This window comes from Podarcis tiliguerta, assembly GCF_965153285.1.
Source record: "Podarcis tiliguerta genome assembly, chromosome: 8".
Lineage (NCBI taxonomy): Eukaryota > Metazoa > Chordata > Lepidosauria > Squamata > Lacertidae > Podarcis > Podarcis tiliguerta.
Window position 1 is genome coordinate 23555640 of NC_139541.1, and position 25376 is coordinate 23581015.

The window sequence follows — 25376 nt, forward strand, 5'->3', positions numbered from 1 at the left end:
GTGTTCTTGCCTGGCTAGAATGTGTCCTTTAACCCTGAAAATGCCTCTTGCTTGCAGTGGCAGAGCTTCATGCTCCAGCACCGGGGGGGGCGGAGAGCAGGCGGGGACGGGGCTGCCGCGTGTCCTGGGGGCGTGGTGCGCATCCTGGGGGCAGGGCGCATTTCAACTTCCGGCGAGCCACGGCCATTGGAAAGACGCGCGAGATAGCCCTGCAGGAATCTCAAGCGGCGTGGGGTTTTTAGAGGTCCACAAAGGCTCCTCAGACCTCGGAACCTCAAGGGGATTACCTTGAGGGACATGGCAACTGGCGGTGCCCTTGCATGCTCTCCTGTCCCTCGGGTTTGGCTAATAGGTCTGAGCACGGGATCAAGCTGCGGGCACAAAGAGGAAAGCACCACTAAACCCCCGATGCGCAGTCTTTGGTTTCTGTTGAAAGCGGCAAGTTTCCAAGATTAAGAAACGGATCTTGATTTATAATTGGATATTCATACCTATTGAATAAGGGATGCGGGTGGCGCTGTGGGTTAAACCACAGAGCCTAGGACTTGCCGATCAGAAGGTTGGCGGTTCGAATCCCCGCGACGGGATGAGCTCCCGTTGCTCGGTCCCTGCTCCTGCCAACCTAGCAGTTCGAAAGCACGTCAAAGTGCAAGTAGATAAATAGGTACCGCTCCAGTGGGAAGGTAAACGGTGTTTCCGTGCGCTGCTCTGGTTTGCCAGAAGGGGCTCAGTCATGGTGGCCACATGACCCGGAAGCTGTACACAGGCTCCCTTGGCCAATAAAGCGAGATGAGCACCGCAACCCCAGAGTCGGCCACGACTGGACCTAGTGGTCAGGGGTCCCTTTACCTTTTACTAACCTTGCAAGAGTCTGAAACATTAAATTTACAGAACTGAGTTCCGTTCAGGCACCTCTCAGAGAACAAGGGGGGTGTTAATGGTGAGTTCTGGCACCTCTTTTTCTAGAATAATAGCACTGAGTAGACTTATCCACCAGGGAGGGGGTGTAAGTTGGGGTTTCGTTTTTGAATATTTTTCCCTTTTTTGTAATTGTTGCTCTATATTAGAAATCAATAAAGCTACATTTATATGAAAAGGGGAGGGAAGTTGCAAGTTGGCAAGGTTTGTATGCTTGCTGCAAGTGCAGGTTTTGTCATGTTGCACACGTAGATTTTTTTTCTTATTATTATTATAATTAGCTTTTCATGCTACTGTGCTTCATTCCCACCCACCCCCACACACTTTCCCTTTCTGCCTTAAGGATGATAGGTTGAGATGCTAGCATTTAAGTGAGTTAAAGAGGATTCCAGGCTAAGCTACCCCTCCACTGCATCCAGGCAGGATCTAAATTGCTAAGCAGATCTCAGCAGAGCCTTTTGACAGGCTGTTTAGCAGGTTGTGTGAAGTGGATAATTTTAAGGCGCATTACAGATTTGTTTGGGGTTCATGGCCCTCTGGCACTCCACTCCTCTCAGCTAACAAGTTTGATCCTTCTTGTTCTCGGTTAATTTGCATAAGAAATTTGTTTCTGAATGGTTCTATCAGATTAAAGTATTTCTGCATGACAACACAAGGAAAAGGGGGCAGGAGCGGGGTGAGAGGACTGTTGTGTTGTGTTGCTTATTTCCAATAGAAGGATTTTTGAGAGCAAAGTCAGAATGTAGTGAATGCATGTACTTAGGATGCTGTCTCTAGAACCGCAACTTCCATTATATGTCAATGTTCCTATAGAGAGGGACGCGGGTGGCGCTGTGGGTTAAACCACAGAGCCTAGAGCTTGCTGATCAGAAGGTCTGCAGTTCGAATCCCCGGGACAAGGTGAGCTCCCGTTCCTCGGTCTCAGCTCCTGCCAACCTAGCAGTTCGAAAACACGAAGTGCAAGTAGATAAATAGGTACCGCTCCGGTGGGAAGGTAAGCAGCATTACCATGCGCTGCTCTGGTTCACCAGAAACAGTTTAGTCATGCTGGCCACATGACCCGGAAGCTGTACCCCGGCTCCCTCGGCCAATAAAGTGAGATGTGCGTCGCAACCCCAGAGTCGTCCGTGACTGGACCCTAATGGTCAAGGGTCCCTTTACCCTTTACCTCCTATAAAGAAAATTAAGGGTCATTTCTGCAGAACCCTCTCCCTGCATCTACTGGGTTCTCCTTTGCACATTTCATCACAACCGGGGGGGGGGGGGGATATTACGGTTGCTATTGTAGGAATTTCCGACCTGTTCTTCCCTGGGCGGGTTACAACAATATTAAAACCAGTTAACAGGATTAAATACAGTTACAACAGTTTGCAATTAAAAGAACAGGGTGGGTCCAAAAAAAAAAAACCAGGGTAAAGAGATGTGAAAGAATACCAGACATGCCTCCATAAGGCCACCTGGGGCCTGCTAAAGGGAGGGACCTGGGTGGCGCTGTGGTCTAAACCACTGAGCCTCTTGGGCTTGCCAGTCAGAAGGTCGGTGGCTCAAATCCACGCAATGGGGTGAGCTCCTGTTGCTCTGTCCCAGCTCCTGCCAACCTAGCAGTTTGAAAGCACGCCAGTGCAAGTAGATAAATAGGTACCGCTGTGGCGGGAAGGTAAACGGCATTTCTGTATGCTCTGGCTTCAGTCATGGTGTTCTGTTGTGCCAGAAGTGGTTTAGTCATGCTGGCCACATGACCCGGAAAGCTGTCTGTGGACAATCTCCAGCTCCCTCGGCCTGAAAGCAAGATGAGCGCCGCAACCCCCTAGCCGCCTTTGACTGGACTTAACCATCCAAGGGTCCTTTACCTTTACCTACCAAAGGGAATGTCCTCTCCTGGGCCACCACATACCAATCTTCCAAGGGTGGCAGAATTACCAAGAGGGCCACGTCTGCCCTTAACACCTAAGATGTCTATAGGGAAAGAGGCAGTCTTTCCCTATATCTGGGAAAGCCTACCTGAGCTTCTTGAACTGGACCTGGAAAGAAACTGGCAACTGCTGCTGCTATTTTAAAACAGGGTTCATATGAAATCTAAACCCCAGCCAATAATCAGGCTGGTGCATTTGGGGCAATTTGAATTTTTCCAAGTCATGAGAACTCACGGGCGTCCAGTGAAGCTGAATGCTAGAACGTTCAAGACAGATAAAAGATATACTTCTTCAGACAGAGCATAGTTAAGCTGTAGGTGGCCACCCATTTGGATGGTTGTAAAAGAGAGTTAGACAAAGTATCAGATGACAAGGTTGCCAGTGGCTACTAACTGTGATGGCTATGTAGTGCCTGCTCCTGAATATCACCTGATGGCAATCACAAGTGGGGAGAGTGCTGTTGCACTCAGGTCCTGATTTTGGGCTTCTCATTGAGGCCTCTAGTTGGGAACTAGACCCAATGGGCTGTTCTTTTGGTCTTAACTTCAAGGGCAGCCCCACACAGAGTACATTGCAGTAGTCCAGTCTGGAAGCCGTCGGAGCATGGAATGCAATATGCAAGCATACACGCTTCTCTTTACTGTTTGTGTTCACAAGTGGTACTGGTTGTCCATTGTGACAACAAGATGTTGAATTTGCCAGATTCGGCAGGGGTCTTCTTAGGAGAGAATGGTAGGGGGGTTCTCCTTCTGATTCTACAAATAGTTGTTATCTGCATAAGAAGACATCATGTAAGGTTACCACCCTCCCGTGACATCATAATGGAACGAAATAGGCATGGGAACAAAAAGAACATAAAAGCCTGTCTTAGTTCACACAAACACACACACACACACACACACACACACGCACACACACACACCTCCCCCAGGCCAGTAAATCGGCCTTTTTTTCATTTTCAACCTCCTTCCCCCATTCTTTGCTTTCCTTCCTTCATCCCCCTCCTCCAGGTCAATACCATTGTTCTTGGAGTTTAAATTAGCTAATTAAAATCAGGTGTTTCATTTATGGATAACTGCCATGCGTCATTTTTACGGGGCATCATCACAATTTCCGCCTGTGTTGTTTGTGGTGTGCTTTCAATGTACAGAATACCTCCGGGTAGCTAAAAAAAAACATTTATTTTTTAATACTGAAACAGCAACTCCTGGAAGAATGTGAAGGAAGGAAGCCTCTTCTGGACATGATTTAATGCTTACCATTAAATGCTCCAGCTGTTCATGTTTAATAGGGTCAGTCTTTGTTTTCAGATCCACGTTTCCATTAAATCGCTGTCTCCATTTTTGCTTTTTGGAGGAGGGCTGGGATTTTCTTGGTTCAAATTGCTGCGGTTGCTGCTACTCAAGGCTCCTCTCCCTCTCCAGCAGCTCTAGAACTGCCTTCCTCAGTCAATGCCCTCCAAATGTTGCTGGACTACAACTCCCATCAGCCCCAGCCAGGATTTCAGGCAGGAGTCTCTCCCAGCCCTAGAGGGAGATGCCAGGGATTGAACTTTGGACCTTCCGCTTGAAAGGCAGACACTATGCCACTAAGCTATGGTGGTTAGAGAACATTTCTCCAAACTTCTCTCTGAAGCTCCTCCCTCCATTGAACCTTGCTGCAGCCACATTTAACACAGGGGGCAGGCGCTTCAGACAGCGCTTTGCCAAACTGCTCTCTGAAGTGCCGTTCCCCCTGTTAAAATTTTCTGCAGCTACATTTAATGGAGGTTGCCTCTCCCCCCCCCCCGCCCTTTAAACAGCTCACATGGACTGCTTGCTTGCTTGCCTGCTTGCCTGCCTGCCTGCCTGCCTGCCTGCCTGCTTGCCATTCTGTCATCACACTGGAAATGGTGTGGCCACCTGCTGCCAGCCATGTGAACTTCAGCATGACAACAGCATGACATTTTTATGTATATAGGAAGATAGTCAAAAAGACAGCCCTGCATCTGCTGCCGTATCCCTGGCATCTCCAAGTAGGGCTGGAAAAGACCTTGCTTTATTTAAATATTAAAATACTGTGCTTGATAAACTAATAGCGTATCAAGCAGCTTCCTATTTTGGAGGTGGGGCTGTAGCTTAGTGTCAGAGCATGCAGAAGGCCCTGGGTTCAGTCCTGGAATCTCCAGCTAAGACTGGGGAGGATTCCTTGCCAGAAACCTGCTACAACTCAACGTAGGCAGTAATGCACTAGATACACTAATGGTCTGACCCCAATATAAGGCAGCTTTCTGTGTAGCCTTCCGTATGAGCAAGATTCTGTCCTAGATTGCAGTGATTTGCTCTTAGAAGGATGCATTGAGGGGGGGGGCTGTTTTTGATGCCTGTCTTTGGTCTCTTGAGAAGGGTTGAACCAGAAAAATCAGAGCAGCCTAAAACTATTCTGGTTGTGTAGCTGACTAAGAATGGAAGTTGAAGATTTTGCTCCAGACATAGCTGATTTGAAGTTGGAAAGGCATCTTCTTCCTGGGACAAGCTGGCCCCTGAAATCATGTGGTTCACTTCCATGAGCCTTCAGCAGGCAAATGTCTGAGGTTTCTGCAAGGGGCACTTGTTTGTGGCCTGTGTTGTGGGAATTGTCCTCTGGGCAGTGGATCTGGGCACTGTTGGATCTTTCATGCTATGGATCAGGCCCTTTGGGGTGTTGTGATTCTGTATCAAAGATGCAACAGGGTCCCAGGCTGCTCACCCATTCTTCTTCTTAGCTCTGACTCCCAGGTGCAGCCCTCTGTGACCCTGGTTCATGTCAGACTGCTTCCTCTGGCTCAACCCTGACAGCCATGTAATTAAGTTTGTAGCTGAAGTGAGATCTGAAACCAGCACTCTTCCAGCCTCTTCGGATTGTAACCAGAGTGGCCACGCTGCACAAACTTAAAATCAGATACTTGGATAGGATTTGCCGCTGAATTCCATTTACCACTGACAATATTTCAGCATTGGATCAAGGTTTCACCCATCATTTGGTGACTTTGTACGCAAGGCAGCTGCGTACAAATACATAGTCTCCTAATAGGATCCCCAGGTGTGTGAAGAACCTCTATACACATTCATCGGTAGCATGCAAGGCCCGTTCTCATTACAGCTGAACAGGTGAACAGGTGTGTGGCTGATGTGTACATTGGCACGTGGTGGGACTACGTAGTGTGACTCCACAAGTCCCATATCTGTTGGATGAGCTCCTGAGAAATGAGCTATCAATGGCTACTAGCTACTAGCCTGCACTGTCAGGGGCAGAATGCCTCTGTATACCAATTGTTGAGAATCACAAATGGAAGGTTGTCTGACCTCTCAGAGACATCTAGTTGCTTTAGCTTGATCCAGCAGGGATGTTCTTAAGTTCTTAAGAACCTAAGAAGTTTTGGGCATGGTGGCCCCGGAGAGGACCTCCTACTGTTATGAGAGAGGGAGAAAAACCTTCTCACTTTCTCCATGCCATGAATAATTTTTATAAACTTCTAGCATGTCTCCTCTTTCTAGCATGTTGCCTTTTCTCTAAACCCCAGAGTCCCAAATGCTGCAACCTTTCTTCAACCTTTCTTCATTGCTCCACTCCCATTCTTACATTCTTTAAAAAAGTGAAAGGTAGACATGCTAATGAATACAATTAGATGAAGGCAGCTGAAACTCCTGTTAACTCCGTTCTGAAGCTTTATAAAAGCACTGGAGTGATAAGGTAATGAATGCTGTTAGAGTGTGGGTGTGAGTGAGCATGGGATGCTCACATCAACAACCTTTCTCATATATATTGCTTGACTTTTTTCAAATAAAGAAACCTAAGCTATTTACGGTATGTGTGTGTATGTATATGTATTATGTATGTATATGCAGGTGTTTGTATTTGAGCTTGACCAACTTTTGTGACAGGTTAGCAAGACTCCATCCCCATCAAGAGGTGAAACACAGGGGAAATTTCATGAATTTGGCCTGTCCTATGGGTAGATATGCTACTTGCAATGAAAAGGGGGGAGGGAGGACGATGGCATTTTAAAGACCATTATGGCAAAAACTTCCATGGCCCACAGTCCGTTTTGCCAGATGCATGAAGGCTTTTCCTTCTAACTCTTAATTTAAGAAGCACCTTGTTGGATCAGACCAAAGGCCCAACTAGTCCAGTGTTTTCTTATTGCAGTGACCAATACATGATGGTTCAAGCAGGGGGGAGGTCAGTGGTCTCAGCATTCCAGGCAGAAAGGAAGACAAGGCAAGGATCAGCACCTTGGAGAGGGACCTGGGTGGAGGTTTCAGGACTCACAATAAAGAACCCCAGGCAGATGGCCAGCCAACCTGTGTTTCAAAAAACCTCCAGTGAAGGAGAGCCCGCCACCTTCCAAGGGAGTCTTTTCCACTGTCAAACAGCTCTCATCAGAAAGTTCTTCCTCATCTTTAGCAGAATCTCCTTGTAACTTGAATCCATTGTTTTGGGTCTTACCCTCTGGAGCAGCAAAATACAAGCTCGCTCCGTCTTCCATGTGACAACCCTTCAGATATTTGAAGGTGCCTATATCATCTCTCAGTCTTCTCTTCTCCAGGCTACACATACCCAACTCCCTCAACCTGTTCTTCATAATGCTTGGTTACCAGACCCTTGATCATCTCAGTCTCCCTCCTCTGCACATGCTCCAGTTTGTCAATATCCTTCTTAAACTGTGGTGCTCAGAACTGGACAAAGTACTCCAGGTAGTGTCGGACTAAAGCAGAGTAGAGTGGAACTATTACTTCCTTAGATCTGGTCACTATACTTCTGTTGATCCAGCCTAGAATTGTGTTAGCCTTTGACTAATGTTAAGCTTGTGGTCTACTAGGACTCCTATATCCTTTTCACATGTACTACTGGCAAGCCAGGTGTCTCCCATCTTATATCTGTGCATCTGATTATTCCTGCCTAGGGGGTAGAACCTTACATTTGTCAATATTAGAATTCATTTTGTTCATTTGGACCCAGTTCTCCAATCTGTTAACAGTCATCTTGAATCCCAATTCTGTCTTCTGCACTATAAGCTACCCCTCTCAGCTTGCTGTAATCTGCAAATTTGATGAGCATCCTCCCAATTCATTCATCCAATTCATTTATAAAGAACCTGAACACCACTGGGCCCAGAAGAGAACCCTGTGGCAAGCCACTTGCCACTTGTTTTCCAGGATGGCAAGGAACCATTGGTGAGCACTCTTTGGATTTGGTCAAATCCACCTAACAGCCTCATTGTCAAGCCCTTTTGCACTGAGTCTGTTAAAGTCTGCTGCCTTTTTCTGCAGTCACTGGCTTCCAAGCACTGGGGTTTTGAGCAATGGGGATGCTTCTTCAAGGCTCTTCTAATCCCCCAATGAGTCTGCTTACCAGTCATTGGAATCTGTTGGCAGAGATGTCTTCTTGGGGCACAAGGAATAAGATGTGGGCTCAGCTGACTGTGGCACCACGTGGTACGGATCAGAGAACGGCCTCGTCTCCTCCTCAGGGCTTCTGTCATTAGAGGACTGCCGTTACAGAAAGGAGAGAAGCCTCCATCCTCATGGATGAATGAACTCAAAACTAGACCATTCCAGCCCTTACTCTCCTGCAGTCAGTTTAGCATTTGGCCATCTGGGGACAATCAAGCTGTCTTACAAACCATTAGCTGGCGGATGTTTAAGGAGCATTGTTTGTTTGGCCCTTCACATTTCAGATGCTATTTTAATACATCCTAATAGTACTCTTTTGTGTCATAGCATTATATCCCTTGCTATTATGTTGTCCTTTTTATACCCCAAAGAAATCTCTGGCCCGTGGAGAAGCCGACATTTAATAATAAAGAAGAATTTAAAAAACAACAACAACCACATCCCGGCACTTTCCGTTCTTGAGGCTGCGTATCTTTAATAAGCATTTCGCTGCTGGTGCTGCAAGTTAATCGCTGCAAGATGCAGGTGGTCACCGGCCAATTGCAGGTTGCAGTTTCCATTCCAGTATCGTGGGAGAATGCTTTCGTGGGAATCTGCCGCACACGGCCTTGTGGCAAACAGCCACACTTCGAAAGCGGTGTGACGAGGGCCCCCACAATTGTGTTTCCTTCTGTCTACAAGCTAAGCAGCTGGGAATGTTGTGGTGCCTTGAAAGGCTAAATGTTTCTGCCTGAGATGCAAATGCAGCTCTTATGGAGAGACGGACCAGCTCGTGCCAGCTCATGATTTTATTATGATTCCACTGCTTTAAGCATGTGTAACTGAATCTGGCACACATTTATACCTTGTAACGGCCTTGGCTCCCACCCAAAAGCAGACCACAGAGGCATTTACGTGTAAGTAAAGAAGCAAACTTTTAATATAGCAGTCTCATGGCACTGGCTCAGCGGCTAGGAAAAAAACACAGATTCTATTCTGGGTGATTTTACAAGGGAGTAAGCAACAGGAAATCCATGTCCAAGAGCAAAAGCCAAGGTTCAAGAGTCCAAAATTAGCAGCAAGAGTTCCCAGGCTGTGGGACAGCTAGGATGTCGTTCCAACAAGGTACCCCACCTCCCTTGCATTTTACTGAGTTAGATAGCTCAATGGTCTGACTCTGTAGAAAGCTGCTTCCTTTTTTCCTATTCTAACAGCTTTTCGTTCAGAATCATGTGGACTGGAACCCTACTTTACATTTAACCGAAGAGACCACAGCTCAGTGGTAGAGCACCTGGTGCCAGGTTCAATCCCTGGCATCTCCAGGTATTGCTGGGGGGAAAGAACAATGTCCAAGACCAGGCTTCCTCAAACTCAGCCCTCCAGATGTTTTGAGACTACAATTCCCAACCATCCCTAACCTGCTAGCTAGGGATCATGGGAGTTGTAGGCCAAAAACATCTGGAGGGCCGAGTTTGAGGAAGTCTGTCCAAGACCCTAGAGAACCACTGCCAGCCAGTGTAGACAACACTGGGCTAGATAGACCAGTGGTCTACTCAGTAGAAGGCAGCTCCCTGTGTTCTACCTATGATGCTGGAAATGGACAATGAGGGGTTGCAATCAGCTTTATATGAACATAGGAAAAGCCCTGCTAGGTCATTGCAAAGTTGAAGAGTTGGAGGAATTGAACATGCCATCAGGTCAGCCAGTGGGGTGGTTCTGCTTCCCTTCTGCCTCATTTTCTGAATGAAGTAGGAATTATGAGGACAGGAACTTGATCGCTAACACTGCATTAAAGACTAGTTAGGAGGGAGGGAGGACAGTTTCTCATTGGAACTAAGTAAGGAGTTAAAGCAAGGGAGGGCAACTTGTGACTCTACAGATCCTGTTGGATTCCAACTTCCATCAGACCCAGCCAATGTAGCCAATAGTCAGGCATGACTCCACTCATCAAACTGGATTTGGACTGAATACCACAGGTAAAGGTAAAGAGACCCCTGACTATTAGGTCCAGTCGTGGCCGACTCTGGGGTTGCGGTGCTCATCTCGCTTTACTGGCCGAGGGAACCGGCATACAGCTTCCAGGTCATGTGGCCAGCATGACTAAGCCGCTTCTGGCGAACCAGAGCAGTGCACAGAAACACTGTTTACCTTCCCTCCGGAATGGTAACTATTTATCTACTCGTACTTTGACGTGCTTTCAAACTGCTAGGTTGGCAGGAGCAGGGACTGAGCAACGGGAGCTCACCCCATCACGGGGATTTGAACCGCCGACCTTCTGATCAGCAAGTCCTAGGCTCTGTGGTTTAACCCACAGTGCCACCCACGTCCCGAATACCACAGAGAGGACGTCAAACTCTCTTATGACTTGTTGCTATAAACATAGAAGGTTTTGTATGGAACTGGGAGGTGTGCAGAGGAGGGCGACCAAGATGATCAAGGGCCTGGAGACCCAAGTCTTTTCAGGAATGGTTGAGGGAGTTGGGTGAACTTAGCCTGGAGAAAAGATGATTGAGCGGTGATCTGAGAACCACCTTCAAATATCTGAAGGACTGTCCCGTGGAAGATGGAGCAAGCTAGCTTGTTTCCTGTGTCTCCAGAGGGTAGAACCAATGGAGTCCAGTGACAGGGGCTGTTCCAGAGTGGAATGGTCTCCCTTAGAGGGTGGACCCTCTTTTACTGGACTCCACAATTCTAGGAGCTTCCAGCAGAGGTTGGTGTATTAGGGCAAAGGGGGCTCTGCTCCACCAATCTCAGTATGGGCTTAGCCTGTCACCCTCCTCCTCCTCCTCCTCCCTAGTCTCCAATTTGCCCTCCTCAAACTCAGAGAGGGGAGGGGGAAACAGAACTAGAATTAGTTGTTCCTGCCTGCCATTGGCTGCAGTTCCTCCTGCCATTGGCTCTGGCCCTGCCTACATTTTGACCTCCCTGCTTTCCCGGCGGTCCTAGCGGGCACCAGTTTCCACCAATCAGAGAATCCTTACCAATGCAGAATCCAGTAGAAAGATCAAATCGTGGTGCTTTCTCTTCCTGCCCCCGCCCCCAAGAGACCGAACGGGGGCAACTCCTGGTTGCTTACATCCCATTATGCTCCTTCCCTTTTATGATATTCTTGTGTGGCTTCTCTCTCCCTCCGAGAGGCGAAGATGAAATTGATCTGACTGCGTTGGGCACGTGGATTCCTTCGCAGCCGTTTCCATGGCAACCGTGGCTATGTTCTCCCTCGTGGGACCTGCTAACACTTCAGACGTTGCAGGTGGTTTGGAAATAAACACCAACACCACCCCTTCCCCTTTCTCCACCCCCCCCTCCCAGCCCTCACAAGTGCTTCATAGCTGCACTGAGGTGTGTTGGGATGTGGAGCAAAAATGGCAACTTAACTCATCTATAAATCTTCAATTTGCATGCCAGGCACTGCCAAGGCTGGGACAGTTTCCAGGCATCCCTGTGCAGTAAACTTTCCTCCTCTGTGCATTCCTCAGTTTCTCATTTGTTCTGATTCCTGTTGGAAGGAAAGCCTTAAAGTATAGGAGCCCAGGAAGCTGCCTTGATATTGTGTCAAGCCTTTGCTCCGTCCGGTTTTGTTTACTGGGCTTTTCACCCAGTTCTGCTATCGCCTTACATTCATACCTAGCAGTAAGTTAAATACCCATTCAGAAATGGCTCCTGCTCCTTTTCCTGTTCAGTTTTACTACTCCAAACCAATATGTATACATTCAGGTATTCATATGTTAATCCACAGAGCACTTCCAAGACTGCTCTGGGGTTTGGGGTTAGTGATGTCACAGGTTCTAGCCAGTGGGTGCCTTCCACAGCCACTTTTTCCCTGTCCAAATGGAACCATCCCAAAACCTTGCAGAAATGGTTTCACGGAGCTCTCCTTGGGACAAAAAAAGCAGGTGTGTTGCCTCAGATCCAGGAAGGCAAATGTGGTCCTCATGGACTTTTGAGCTGTCTCTCAGGACTCTCCCACACTGTCCAGAGCCACATCTTTTGCCTGACTTGCACCCTCCTTGAGTATTTTCTGCCTGGAATGTGTCCTTGGAATGTGTCCTTGGGCTCTGATAATGCACCTTGCTTGCCCTGGTGGAGGACAGAGACGGATACATGTTTGTAGAAAAGTAAATTTCACATTTATTGCTCTGCCCAGGCATTTCGCCTCTGAAAGGTTGTCCCTTGGGACAAACGGTTGTCCCCTGGGATGAAAAAGGCTTCCTACGCCCTGGTACAGAACTAAGGGGATGCACTTTCAGACCCCTTCAAGCATTGTGTCTGTGATCTCAGAGCTTGGATGTCTTCAGCAACCATTGCAGGACGTCTTCTCAACAAGACAAGCATCAGTATTGCATACTCTCCAACATTTATCCAATGAAAATAGGAGTGTTCTATACTATCATTATTATTCTAGCCCACCCATCTGACTGGGTTGCCCCAGCCACTCAGGGCAGCTTCTGACTAGTAATAATAATAAACATTAAGCATTAAAAAACTTCCCGACTTCGGGCTGCCTTCAGATGTCTTCTAAAGGTTGTATAGTTACTTATCCCCCTGGCTCGGGGGTCGCATAACTCTGATGAAAACAGGGATGTCCTAAGGAAAAGCGGGACATTCCAGGATCAAATCCAGGAACCTGGATGACTTCTGTAAATCCAGGGCTGTCCCTGGAAAATAGGAACATTTGGAGGGTCTGGTATTGCGTGGAATGGATTCAAAGGCAGACAGAGAAATTTAGGTTTGCACAATTGAAAGCAGATTAAAGCATTCTTTCGCCCTAGCGCAGCAGATCCGCTCAAAAAAGAGGGAGAGAAACAGACTTTTTGCATTTAGGAAATTGATGGGGAAATGCATTGAAAAGTGTGGAATGCCCGGATAATTAATGTTAAGATGTGTAAACGTCCTGAAAGCAAACCAGGAGCGATGCTTAAGTTCCCTGCAAACAGATCAGAAAGGATGCTGGATGAAGACTGTATCATAATCCAACCTCTGCGTAAGCTTTGTGCAAGCAAATCAGAAGGAAGGCTCAATAAAAAGGTCAGCTGGAGGAGCCCTCTCTCCATTCTTATCACTGTCGAAACCTCTAAGTCAACTCTTCTTTTTCTAAACTACAAAGATCCAGGCACATAGCCTTTCCTTGCAGAGAGCCTCGGCCGTCACTCCTTGATCCCGTCCCTACACCTTCCCCAGCTCTGCAATCAAACCGAGCCCCCGGGCCACGTCAACAAAAGAGCATCAGCCTAACAGCCAGCCGGCACTAATTGGCTTCTCTCCAGTCAAAGCTACTCTTGAAAGCTTGCTCACTTTGGCTGTCTTCGCGGGGTGCTAGACAGTAGGGGGTCCACAACCAGGGTTAAGTCAGTTTTGCCCGGGTCTGTTTCCTTCATTGACGGAGGACCCGCGGAATAAATTCCGCACCTCTGCAAAGAAACGTCAGCCCACTTGAAACGTGGAGCATCTCTCTGTGTGGGAGATTTTTTTTTTCCTTTATGGAAATTGACAAGGGACCTAATTAAATGGCACTGAGTGTGGAAGACAAGCTGATTCCACCCAGTTAACAAAAGATGGCTGAGGACTTGAGCCAGATCACAGCAGCAGGGAATTGCTTCGGACAGAAGCATCTCTGGCTGCGTATAAACGACGAAGGCAGCTCGGCGTGTTTGTGTGTGTGTGTCCCTGTGGTCATGCACTGGCATACCATCAAAATATGTAAGGAGAAAGATAACGGATGCCTGGGAAAGTTAGGCCAGATTGCCGGTTGCCATGGATACCGGACGATATTTTCTCAACTGTTTTTGCAAGCAAACGTCGCTGGCGGGTCCACATTCCTGCTTTCAAAGAAAAGAGATGCGGGCAGAAAGCCGAGGCAATGCGAGGGGAATGAACCAGTGGGATAAACATACACGAAGTGACTAGATCTGAACTGTTGGCTTGGTTTATGGGATTTGGGTGTTCTGGTTGCAGAGCCAGAGAGTTCTGGACAAGGAATGCCGCAGGAGAAGGAAAGTGGAAAAGGTGGGAAGGGAGGGAAACAAAAGACCAGAGAAGCTCCAAGAAGATCCCTGTACAGTCATACCTGGGAAGTCAAACGGAATCCGTTCCGGAAGTTTGTTCGACTCCCAAAGCATTCGACTTCCAAAGCGTGGCTTCTGATTGGCTGCAGGAAGGTCCTGCAGCCAATCGGAAGCCGCGGAAGCCCCGTCAGACATTCGGCTTCCAAAAGAACGTTCAAAAACCAGAACAGTCACTTCCGGGTTTCGGTCGTTTGGGACCCAAAACGTTTGAGAACTAGGCTGTTTGAAAACCAAGGTACGACTGTACTCTTTTCAGCACCTTCTAAAAACATTTTTGTTTAGGCACCCTCACCCAGACGTGTAGACTGCTGAGATGTGTTTTGATTTGCTTTTAGCTTACCGTCTGTTTTAGTTATTTTTTTGGTTTAAATAGCTGTTTTTACCCTTTTAAAAACTGATACTGTTTTGTCATTTTTTTAAAACTGCTTTGATGAGTTCCCACACACACACACACACACACAATCAAGCAGTATATAAATTGTATGAAATAAAATCCATTAATAAAATGACTCTCCAGGCTTTTAAATAAGAATCTCTTCCAATCCTACCTGAAAGTGCTGGATTGTCCCACTGAGCCACACAGCCCTTTCCCCAGATGCCTTGGTTTACTGCTGGCTATCTTACTATATGCAGCATATAGTGAAATGCTGGAAAACCAGGGGTAGGAGTGTCATTAAGTCTTGGTCCGTCCTACTGGCTTTGCCGCCACCTTCTCCTCCTCCTCCTGCTAAGGATGGCAGCCTCTATTGCTAGTCACCTGAGACAAGAACCACCTCTGTTACATCCATCTTAGGTCCTCAGCTGTGGAACACTTCACTCACCTGCCCACCTACCACTAGGAACATAGGGAGCTGCTGTATACTGAATCTGACAGCTGGTCCATCTAGCTCAGTACTGTCTACACTCGCTGGAAGCAAGTTTCCAAAGTTTAGAACTGGGCTTCCTCCCAGTCCTACCTGAAGATGCCGGGGATTGTATCTGGGGCAATCGGCGTGGACCAAACAGCCAAATGGGACCAACAACCTGACATGGCTTAAGTCAGCTTCCTGCGTTCCTGTACCCAACCCATAAATTGCTTGGGACAAATGTCTTCCAAAGCAGCTTGGGGAGACGTTCTCCCTCCTCCTTAGTGCTCATAAATAATATAATGTCAGGTAGCAGCTCCGTGGTTTGAATTCAAAGCAGCTGAATGCTTTGGAGATGGTCCTCAAATGCGAGGTTTGCCAGTAATGGGCGCTGCTTAGGGGAAGAGACTTGGCTTAAGAAGGGGGGGTTGCTTTGTTTTGTTTTAGTATTTCCTGGGCATGAGTGGCACACTGACGCAAAGGCCTGGCATCAGAAGGAGTTGACTGGAGCTTTCTGGGACAGTAAGAACAAACAACGTTAAGTTCCAAGAAACAGGGCTGCCGGAGCGTATCGTTGGGGGGTGCCAGAGGGGCTAAGACACGGGTGTGGATTTTTGAGGGGGCTCTTAGCTCAGCACAGGGCAGCCTGGTGCTTCTCCCCCATGCATCAGAGGAAACAATGTCCATGGGGAGGTGCACTGGGCTGGGATGCCTGCATAGGGGCCGTCGCCAAGTGCATCATCAGCTGGGCAGGCAGGCAGCACATCACAGCCCTGCTTGGCTCCAGTGCAGGGGGTCACTCTGGCACTGTGGGCGGCAAGGGTTGGGGTGTTATGACCACCTCCTTCACCACCGCCCCCAGCTCCCTGGAAGAAAGACAATAAATAAATAGCAAATAGATACCCCCATGCATTTATCCAGTCTTTTTATACGCCATCTAAAGCTATCATTCTACAGCTGATCAATTTCCTTGGGCAGGCCCCACTTCCAGCGTGCCAAGGGGGAAATTATTGCAGTTGAAATTGGTCCACCTTTTTTCTTCTTTCCTGCCCTTCTCCTAACTCAACAATAGCTCCCTATCCCCTCGCTTCCAACTTTAGCATGCGCACACCCGGCTCACACCACTTTAGAGGAGGGGTGGGGAAACGATGTCCTTGACATCCTTTGCCTTGCACTCTGCATAATCTCAGGTGACCCTCGGACAAAACAACGCAGTGCACAGGCACTTTGAAACAGCAGCCAGGCTCAAAGGCCAAGCTTGACTCATCACGAAACCGTCCTTTTAAGCTGTTCTGTGTGGAGGGAACTCTAGAAGGCATATAATTATGGGAAGGGGGGGAAAGAGGAGGACAGACTGCTGTTTTCAGGCATCTGCAACACTCAGAGCTCAAACAGTAAGTGGAGGCAAGGAGTCCTTGCAAAGGAAAATTGGGGTGGGGAGCCCCAGACAGCAATGCCTCTTAAACTGTTCCCAGACTTATGGCAAAAGATAAGAGGATTTTTCTCTCTCCCTCTGTTCCTTTATTCCTCTCTTCATTGCTCTACCCTGCATGGCTCTCCTCCTGAATTCTGGTTTAATAAGAAGACTGCCTTGGATTAATTCCAGAGTGGCAGCATCACACATATCGGAACAGCTTTCCATTGCATAAGATACAAGACAGACCACTGGTCCACGTAGCTCATTATTGTCTACACCAGGGTTTCCCAAATTTGGGTCTCCAGCTCGTTTTGGACTACAACTCCCATCATCCCTAGCTAGCAGGACCAGTGGTCAGGGATGATGGGGCAGGGGTCTGTCCCAACCCTACCTGGAGATGTCAGGCAGTGAACCTTGGACCTTATGCAGGCAGCACAGGTGCTCTGTTCTTGAGCTACAGCTCTTCTGTTAAGAATAAAATAAGATTCTAGTCCTCATGTTTCTGATTGAAGAGCTGATTTGAATAGGAAGTTGCCTTTTACTGAGTCAGACCACTGACTCTATACACTGACTCTTGCTGATCTGCAAGAGGGATTCTAGCACGTACGGGAATTTAGGTCTGCACAATTAAAAGTGAATCAAAGCACAACAAATCTACTGTTTCTAAACAAAAAACAAAAGGGCTTTATGAAGTTTGGAAATGCATCCTGGAATGCACTGAAAGTATAGCAAGTGAAGGATTAGCGGGAAGTTGTGCAAACACCCTGCAAGGAATGAGTGCAAGATGAATGCTGATTGTGGTGTAGCTGTCCCGTAGACAATCAGGAGAAATAGTCAATGAGAGCCAGGCATAGTCTGACCGCTGTGTGAGCTTTGTGCAAGCAAATCAGGCTGAATGCTCAATCCACAGGAAGACACACTCTGGCAGCGTCTCTCCAGGGTTTCAGGCTCAGGGGTCTCTCTCAGCCCTACCCAGAGATGCTCTTGGGGACCTTTTGCATGCCAAACAGATGCTACCGCCTTTCCCTGGCTCTTCCTCTGACTCTTTGCATCTTTTATCCCTGCAACTTCCCCCATTCACTCATGTGTGTTGATTCTTTTTTAAACACACTACCCAGAACTCCCCACTCCAAAGCGATCTTAATGGGATTATACAGGTCTATTGCACAGAAGTTCCTTTTCATTCAGTGTTTTAAAGACGTGTTGCTTTCACAGTAAGACACTGTGCAGAAGTCAACTTGGAGTCCCCAGCGAGTACGACTGCCTCAGGTCTGCGTTTTCGTGCACACACAGTTGCACGTGCATGGGTGGAACATCACACAGGATGTCACATCGATGTGTACACTCACATCAGGGGTCCGAGGCAGTGCGTCGCTCAATCCCTCATGTGCATTTGTGGTTTCAAGCTATTTATTTCCGTTCGGCAAGATTGAACAGTGGCAAACTTGTAGGTGGGATGGCAGGGGAGGCAGCCATTACGAGTGGCTGCTTTATATTCCAAGGATTTTGGGTTGTATCAGAGTAGGCCTACTGGAGTTAATGGAAAGGACAAACTTAGGTGCATTCATTTTAGTGGATTTTTCCCGAGTAGAACTTATTTGGATACAACCCCTCTCCTTCTTCAGTCAAAACAGCAGTGTGAGTGATGTATTTATCTCTGGAGTGCCTTTCAAAACCCGTGATTGCAAATTGCAAACATGCTTTCCGGTTGTTTTTAAACAACAATGACAAAGCAACCTGAGGAGATTGCAACTAAACATTAAAGGTAAAGGTAAAGGTACCCCTGCCCGTACGGGCCAGTCTTGACAGACTCTAGGGTTGTGCGCCCATCTCACTTAAAGAGGCCGGGGGCCAGCGCTGTCCGAAGACACTTCCGGGTCACGTGGCCAGCGTGACATCGCTGCTCTGGCAAGTCAGAGCCGCACACGGAAACGCCGTTTACCTTCCCGCTAGTAAGCGGTCCCTATTTATCTACTTGCACCCAGGGGTACTTTCGAACTGCTAGGTTGGCAGGCGCTGGGACCGAACAGCGGGAGCGCACCCCGCTGCGGGGATTCGAACCGCCGACCTTTCGATCAGCAAGTCCTAGGCACTGAGGCTTTAACCCACAGTGCCACCTGCGTCCTTTAACTAAACATTAGGATGTCCTAATTTGGGGGGTGGGGAAAGCAGGCTAGAAATAAATAGAAGAAGAGGAGGAGGAGGAACTTTCTGGTGGTAAGAACCATTCAGCAGTGGAAGGTGTTGGACTCTCCTTCCTTGGGCGTTTTTAAGCAGAGGTTGGATGGTCATCTGCCAGAGATTCTTTAGCTGTGATTCCTGCATTGCAGGAGGTTGGACTGGATGACCCTTGGGTCCCTTCCCCCTCTCCAATTCTATGGTCCTGTGAGTTCTTCCCATATCTCCCAACTGGTAGTTCTCAAAACCACCCACCTGTCTCTTCCAGCCATGAAAGCTGATCGGAAGCGTTTGAAGGGGGAGAAGACCGACCTGGTGAGTCAGATGCAGCAGCTCTACGCCACCCTGGAAAGCCGGGAAGAGCAGCTACGGGACTTCATCAGGAACTACGAGCAGCACAGAAAAGTAAGGATGGATGCCTGGGTGGTGGGGGAGATTTGACATTGGCCAGAGTGTTGGCCGTGGAAAAGGACGCTTGTGTAGAATGGGCCCATCGATGGTCTGAGGAAAGTCCCAAGGGCCAAATAGAATGGCCTGGAGGCCAACATTCGGGTGTTGGGCCTGAAGTTTTCCACTCTGTTTTAGGGCAATAAGGAGTGATAATAGCCAGTCCTTTGAATTGAGCCCAGAATCAGCCAGTGCAATTGAAGTCACTGGATGTTCTATCTTATTTTTAGCTCTTTGGCTTGTTCACCTGTCTTTCACAGGTGGCTGTCATCTTCTCAGCCAGACCATTGGTCCATTAGCTCAGCGTTGTCTACCCTAACTGGTGGCACCTCTCCAGGGTTTTAGGCAGAAGTTCCAGGCATTGAACCTCTTTTGCCCCGTACAGGGGCTTACTTTGGGGGAGCAGGGTGAGTTGGAAAGGGAAAGAAGGAGTATCGGAATTATACCGCATGCTCAGGTGGCAGCTACCACTGCTGGCCACTGGCATCTCCTTCACCCCATACTGGGCCTAAATGCAGGAGGGGAGACACATCAAGAATGTCCCTGGCAAGCTGAGCCCACCTCTGCCCACCAACCAGCCACAGGTGCATCCTTTGCCCAGTGCTGAGGCTTGCTTTTTACAAAGAAGTTGGGGAGGGAAGAAAGGAACGGTGGGGATATCTTCACACACCCAAGCTGCAGGGATATTTGAGGTTTCCACATCCTCTTTCATATGAGGCAGCTGAGGAATGGAAGAGCAAGAGGTTTGAATACAGCGAGAAAGGAGGGAGACTGAAAGGGGGAGAAGTGGCTGTTTTAAACAACAGCAGAAGTTTGAGCAACGCAGGGGTGGAGAAACACTGAGAGGGGAGGGAAGTGGTGGTTTCAATCGATGGCAGAAGTTTGAGAGATGGAAAGACACTGAGGGGAAAGTGGCAATTTAAAACAAGGTTTGAGGGGAGAAAATGTTTTTAATCAACAGCAGAAGTTTGAGTAAAACAGGTGGTGAGATACTGAGGGGGAAGTGGCAATTTAAAACACGGTTTGAGTACAGTGAAAAAGGAGTTGGAGAAAGATCTGGTGGTAGCTTTTGAGTGCTCATTTTTGTGTCGTAACTATCTTTGCTATTTCTCTTCCTTAAAACTTTAGGAATATCCACCCCTGTTTTATTCAAACCTCTGCCATTGTTTAAAACTGCAATTTTCTTCTCAGTGTCCTACCACCCCTGCTTTACTCAGACTTCTGCCATTGTTTTAAACCACCACTTCCCCGCCCACTTTACAGGGAAACTATCACACAAAGAAAAGTCCTTTCTTCACCTATTCTTAACCACCCACCAGTCCCTCCTTTATCTTCCTGTCCTCTTTGCCTTCCCTTGTCCCTGCGTTTAGTACCTTGGGAAACAGCCAATGAAAGCAGTTCAAAATGGCAATTTTGTGCAAATACAGTATAAAGAAATAACTCAAAGTAATAAATCATCTGTAAAATAAATTATCTGTAAAATATTAAACATTTTTATTTTTATTACATACTTTTATTTTTATTAGCAACTTTTAAATTAAAAGCTCATCATAAATTCAATAGAGAAGGGGTACAGGAAGAAGGGAGGGGTGGGAGAAACTTTTTACAATGTATGAGTACTAATACTTATACTAATGCTAATTACTAACTGTAATTACTAATCACAGTTGCTGATGTTAAGGCAGGGGTCTCCAATGTGGCAACCAGGCAGAAGTCTGCCTACCAGAACCTCCTCTGACACCAGAAAAAGGAGAATGGAATAAATATCCCCTCAAAAATCCACAATTTATGAGAGACTGGTTGCTCTTCCTGGCTCAGCCTCTTCTACATTGAATGCTCCCTCTTAAAACATGCCTACATTTCATTAGATGCCAGGATTGGACATTCACCTTCACACCCATTCTGGAGAGGCTACAAGAGCTTATCTCTGTGATTGAGCACAATAGATGTACAGTGGCACCTCGGGTTACCGACCCTTCAGGTTACAGTTTCCGCTAACCCAGAAATAGTACCTGAGGTTAGGAACTTTACTTCAGGATGAGAACAGAAATCGTGCACCTGTGGCGTGGCGGCAGCGGGAGACCCCATTAGTTAAAGTGGTACCTCAGGTTAAGAACAGTTTCAGGTTAAGATCGGACCTCCAGAACGAATTAAGTTCTTAACCCGAGGTACCACTGTACTTTTTTTCCTCATCCATGGGGCAACTGAAAGGGTGTCATGCCTGTACTTTTTTGTGGCCCTGCCTCTTTTTGTGTTCTTGTTGATGTGGCTGCCACTTGCCACACCCCCTCCCACAGCCATTTTGTGCCTTCCTCAACATGTTGAATGTGCCCGCTGACTCCCCCCCCCCCCCCCCGCCGAGGTTGATAAGGATGGGGAGGAGATCAGAGATGGGAGGAGGGTAGGAAAGCAGCTTAACAGCCACCCAGCCTCCCTGCTTTGCATCCGTATTCTGACTCTCGCCCCAACTGCAGGAAAGCGAAGATGCGGTCAAAGCTCTTGCGAAAGAGAAAGATCTGCTGGAGCGGGAAAAGTGGGAGTTACGCCGGCAAGCCAAAGACGCCACGGACCACGCCAGTGCTCTTCGGTCGCAGCTGGACCTGAAAGACAACCGAATGAAGGAACTGGAAGCTGAGCTAGCCATGGTGAGTGTCCCTGCGCCCGCAGGCCTTCAAGGTCTCTCCAGAGGGCTTTCCCCCCCAAACTCCACATTTCTTGTTCCCAGCCAGACAACGTTGTCATCCTTCCCAGCTCCCATACTCCATGTGAGAAAGCACACGCTAGCTATTTGTCACACTCGGCATCCGCCACGTTGGCAGTTTTCGTCAGGAGACGACACAGATCCATCTACCATCTGGGGAAACCCAGCCAGATGGGTGGGGTATAAATAATAAATTATTATAAATTATTATTACCCTCTGCATAAACTTTGTGCCAGCAAATAAGGGTGAGTGCTCAGTCTGGAGCACTCTGGGTACTGTGTAGGGGCCACCTGCCCTGTCTTCATTGAGTATCCATTCTGATTTGTTTACGGGGCAGTTATACAACACTGAGCATTCATCTTGTACTCATCCCGATTCCCTTACGCCAGGCTTCCTCAACCTCGGCCCTCCAGATGTTTTTGGCCTACAACTCCCATGATCCCTAGCTAGCAAGACCAGTGGTCAGGGGTGATGGGAATTGTAGTCTCAAAACATTTGGAGGGCCTCGGTTGAGGAAGCCTGGCTTACACAGTGTTTGAATGTTTTCCTGTTACATACATTCCTCACTTTCCAATGCATTTTCTAACCATTTCTTTTTTTAAAGTGGCTTTCTTGGGCACGGGTGACAGAGCACTTCAGTCCACTTTAATTGTGCAAGCCTTAAAGTTCCACTCTGTGCTTGAGCACACACCACCGCCCTACAAATACTAATGGTTTGGGGGGGTGCCCAGTAATATTTGGTGCAAACAGTAGCTGGCACCCCAGATGCAAGAGAAGTCCATTGGGAGGGAAGGGTTTATGTGTTAGAGACCTCCAACTAAGGGCTTATCCACACTTAGTTTTTACCCCACTTTTTCCAGGTCTATGCTTAAAAGCTCAGTGTCTGAGCATATCATCATCGTTTGCCCTTGAGCTTTCCCTGTAAAAACCTGCTCTTTAGCGCTCACTTAGAGCATATGTCAATTCAAGTTTTCTGGTAGCTGTTGTTTGCTCTGATTGAGCTTTAAAGAATGAGATTTCCCAGAGAAAGCTCAGGAGAAAAGGGGAGGAAAAGGTTGTTTGGACATGGAGCTTTAAAGTGTTGACCATGCCTGGAAAGAGCAGAGGAACAGTAAGCGTCAATGAGCCCACTTTGCATTCACACAGTGGTTTATTCCATTTCCCCGATGTTTCCCTGTTAATTTATGCATTATATCAGAGCTTTTACATGGCATAAAAGCCACTTTCAGAAAACTAATGGAACATGGCGCATGCTTAGCATTCATTCCTGTGTTATTTAATTCCAGAAATAATCCATTTACAGTTCCCTTAACCCAGAAAATCACAGGAATAAGTGATGCAAGCATATACAGTGTTTTCCTGCCGTTTTCATGGAGGAATTGGAGCAAGGCAGACAGAAAGAGTGAGGGAGAAGCAACAATGTCCAATGACGTTCGTTGTTGTGTCACACCACACCCACTGGTGTGAATGAAATGTAACACAACGTGCCGGCATGTCGGTCCAACAGCCACAGTTTCAAATCACAACTGGTACCGCAGTGCAAAAGGAATATTAGAAAACAGAACAGAAGCATTAGAATGACAGTCAGGAAAACTAACGCAGTATTACCCACACGTGAATGTACTCTCAGCTATGCTCTGAGAAGCCCCACTGAAATGAATGAAACACCTAGGTTAGCGTCAGGGACTGGTTGGACACAGAGGAATGGTGGGAGGAACTAGCTGGGGAACCCCCAAGGGAAGAAGCTCAGAGCCAGGGGATTGGTGGTGGGCAGAGAGAGAAGACTAGGAAGAGGAGATGTCAGAAGCTGAAGAGGTAACAGGGCTTGGTGAGCAGGGAGAGTTTGTAGCAGAGAGAAGTCCAGGAACGGAAGCTGAAGCTGAAGCAGGTGAGGGAGGCAGGAAGCAGAGATGTATCAGGCTAGTGAAGAGTCACTGGTGTCTCCCCCTCCTGCTGGTCTCCCAGAACCAGGAGAGAGATGAAGAGGGCAGAGGAGAAGTTAGCTTCATGCAGGCACCATCTCAGATTGCTTAGGAAAAACCCTAAAGAGGAGAGGACTTAGGCAGCTGTGAGAAGGTAGGGACCTTCAGTCTCAGCAACTGCTTTGCAGGGACAAAATATGTCAAATATGAGTTGCTGTGTTCATTAGGCCTGACACTCCTGTGCTGATCCTGTTTTTGCTAATAAAGAGTTAACTCAACTTACTTCCTGTGATTTACTGCTGGCTCACTTCCTGTAGACTGCAATGGGTTTACCCCTGAATTGGGGCTAAGCACTGACGGCAACCCTGTGTGTCTCCTGCTTCTTCTCTCAGGCAAAACAGTCCTTAGCAACGCTGACCAAGGATGTACCCAAGCGGCATTCTTTAGCCATGCCCGGGGAGACGGTGCTCAACGGAAATCAGGAATGGGTGATGCAAGCCGACCTCCCGCTGACGGCTGCCATCCGACAGAGCCAGCAGACGCTGTACCATGCCCACCCCCAGCACACGGTAGACCGTCAAGGTGAGTTTGCTCCCCCGTCTCTACTGCAACCCACTCCACCACCACCACCCCTCCCCTCCCCAGTTCTCTTCTCAAAGGTGGCACAGGCGATACGATACAATATGATATGATATGATATGATACGATACGATACGATATACGATACGATAATCTTTATTGTCATTGTCCCATACAGAACAACAAAATTGAAAAAAAACTACATCAGACATTCAAAAACCAACAAGCCTGCTATCCCAACTATCCCAGCCTGGTTAGCCCCTAAAAGCTCTGATACCCCATAATTGAATACAATATACAATATATACATTTAAAACCAAAATCACAGAGAAACTGTTTATCAGGCGGCTAGTCCTAGTCTTTATAATCCTGTACCTTCTTCCAGAAGGCAGAAGCTGAAAGAGATCATTTCCAGGGTGCGCACTATCCTGTACTATCTCTGCAGCTTTCTTATGGCACCTGGAAGCATAGATTTGATCCAAGGTGGGAAGAGTGCACCCAATTATTCTCTCCGCAGTTTTTACAACCTTAGACAGCATTGTTTTTTTCCTGACCATGCAGCTCCCAAACCACACACACAGACCATAAGTTAGTACGCTCTCCACAGTGCAATGGTAAAATGCCATCAACAGGTCCTTTGAGAGATTATTTTTCCGGAGGATTCTCAGAAAATATAACCTCTGCTGTGCTCTCTTCCATACTTTCTCATTTCTCATTCTCATTACAGCAGCCCTGTGAGGTGTGACAGGGAGAAGGAGAGGGGCTAAACCCCACTTCACCCAATGAGTTTTGCAGCAGAGCAGGGATCTGAAGCTGGGTCCAGCAGGGGCATGACCTCCTGCGCCCATCCGGTTGAATTTTACACAGCACGCCCATAGGACTGGTGGTGCCATCCGGGAAGAACTTTGGCGGAGGTGACCAGGGCCCCACTCAGCAGAATGTGGAGGAGGGCCCCCAGCAAGGTTGGCTAGTCACATGTCAGGGACTAGGCAGAGGA

General features: G+C 47.7%; 1 protein-coding gene across 2 annotated transcripts in view; it reads left to right on the plus strand.

Annotated features, from left to right (window-relative positions):
• LOC310682889 (kazrin-like) overlaps positions 1-25376 on the plus strand; it is a 215738-nt gene that overhangs the window by 172825 nt on the left and 17537 nt on the right. For both annotated transcript variants that reach the window (XM_083452198.1, XM_083452199.1), the window contains exons 3-5: positions 18998-19134; positions 21651-21821; positions 24193-24382. In XM_083452198.1, the coding sequence (XP_083308324.1) occupies positions 18998-19134; positions 21651-21821; positions 24193-24382 (498 nt within the window). The remainder of the gene's footprint in view (positions 1-18997; positions 19135-21650; positions 21822-24192; positions 24383-25376) is intronic.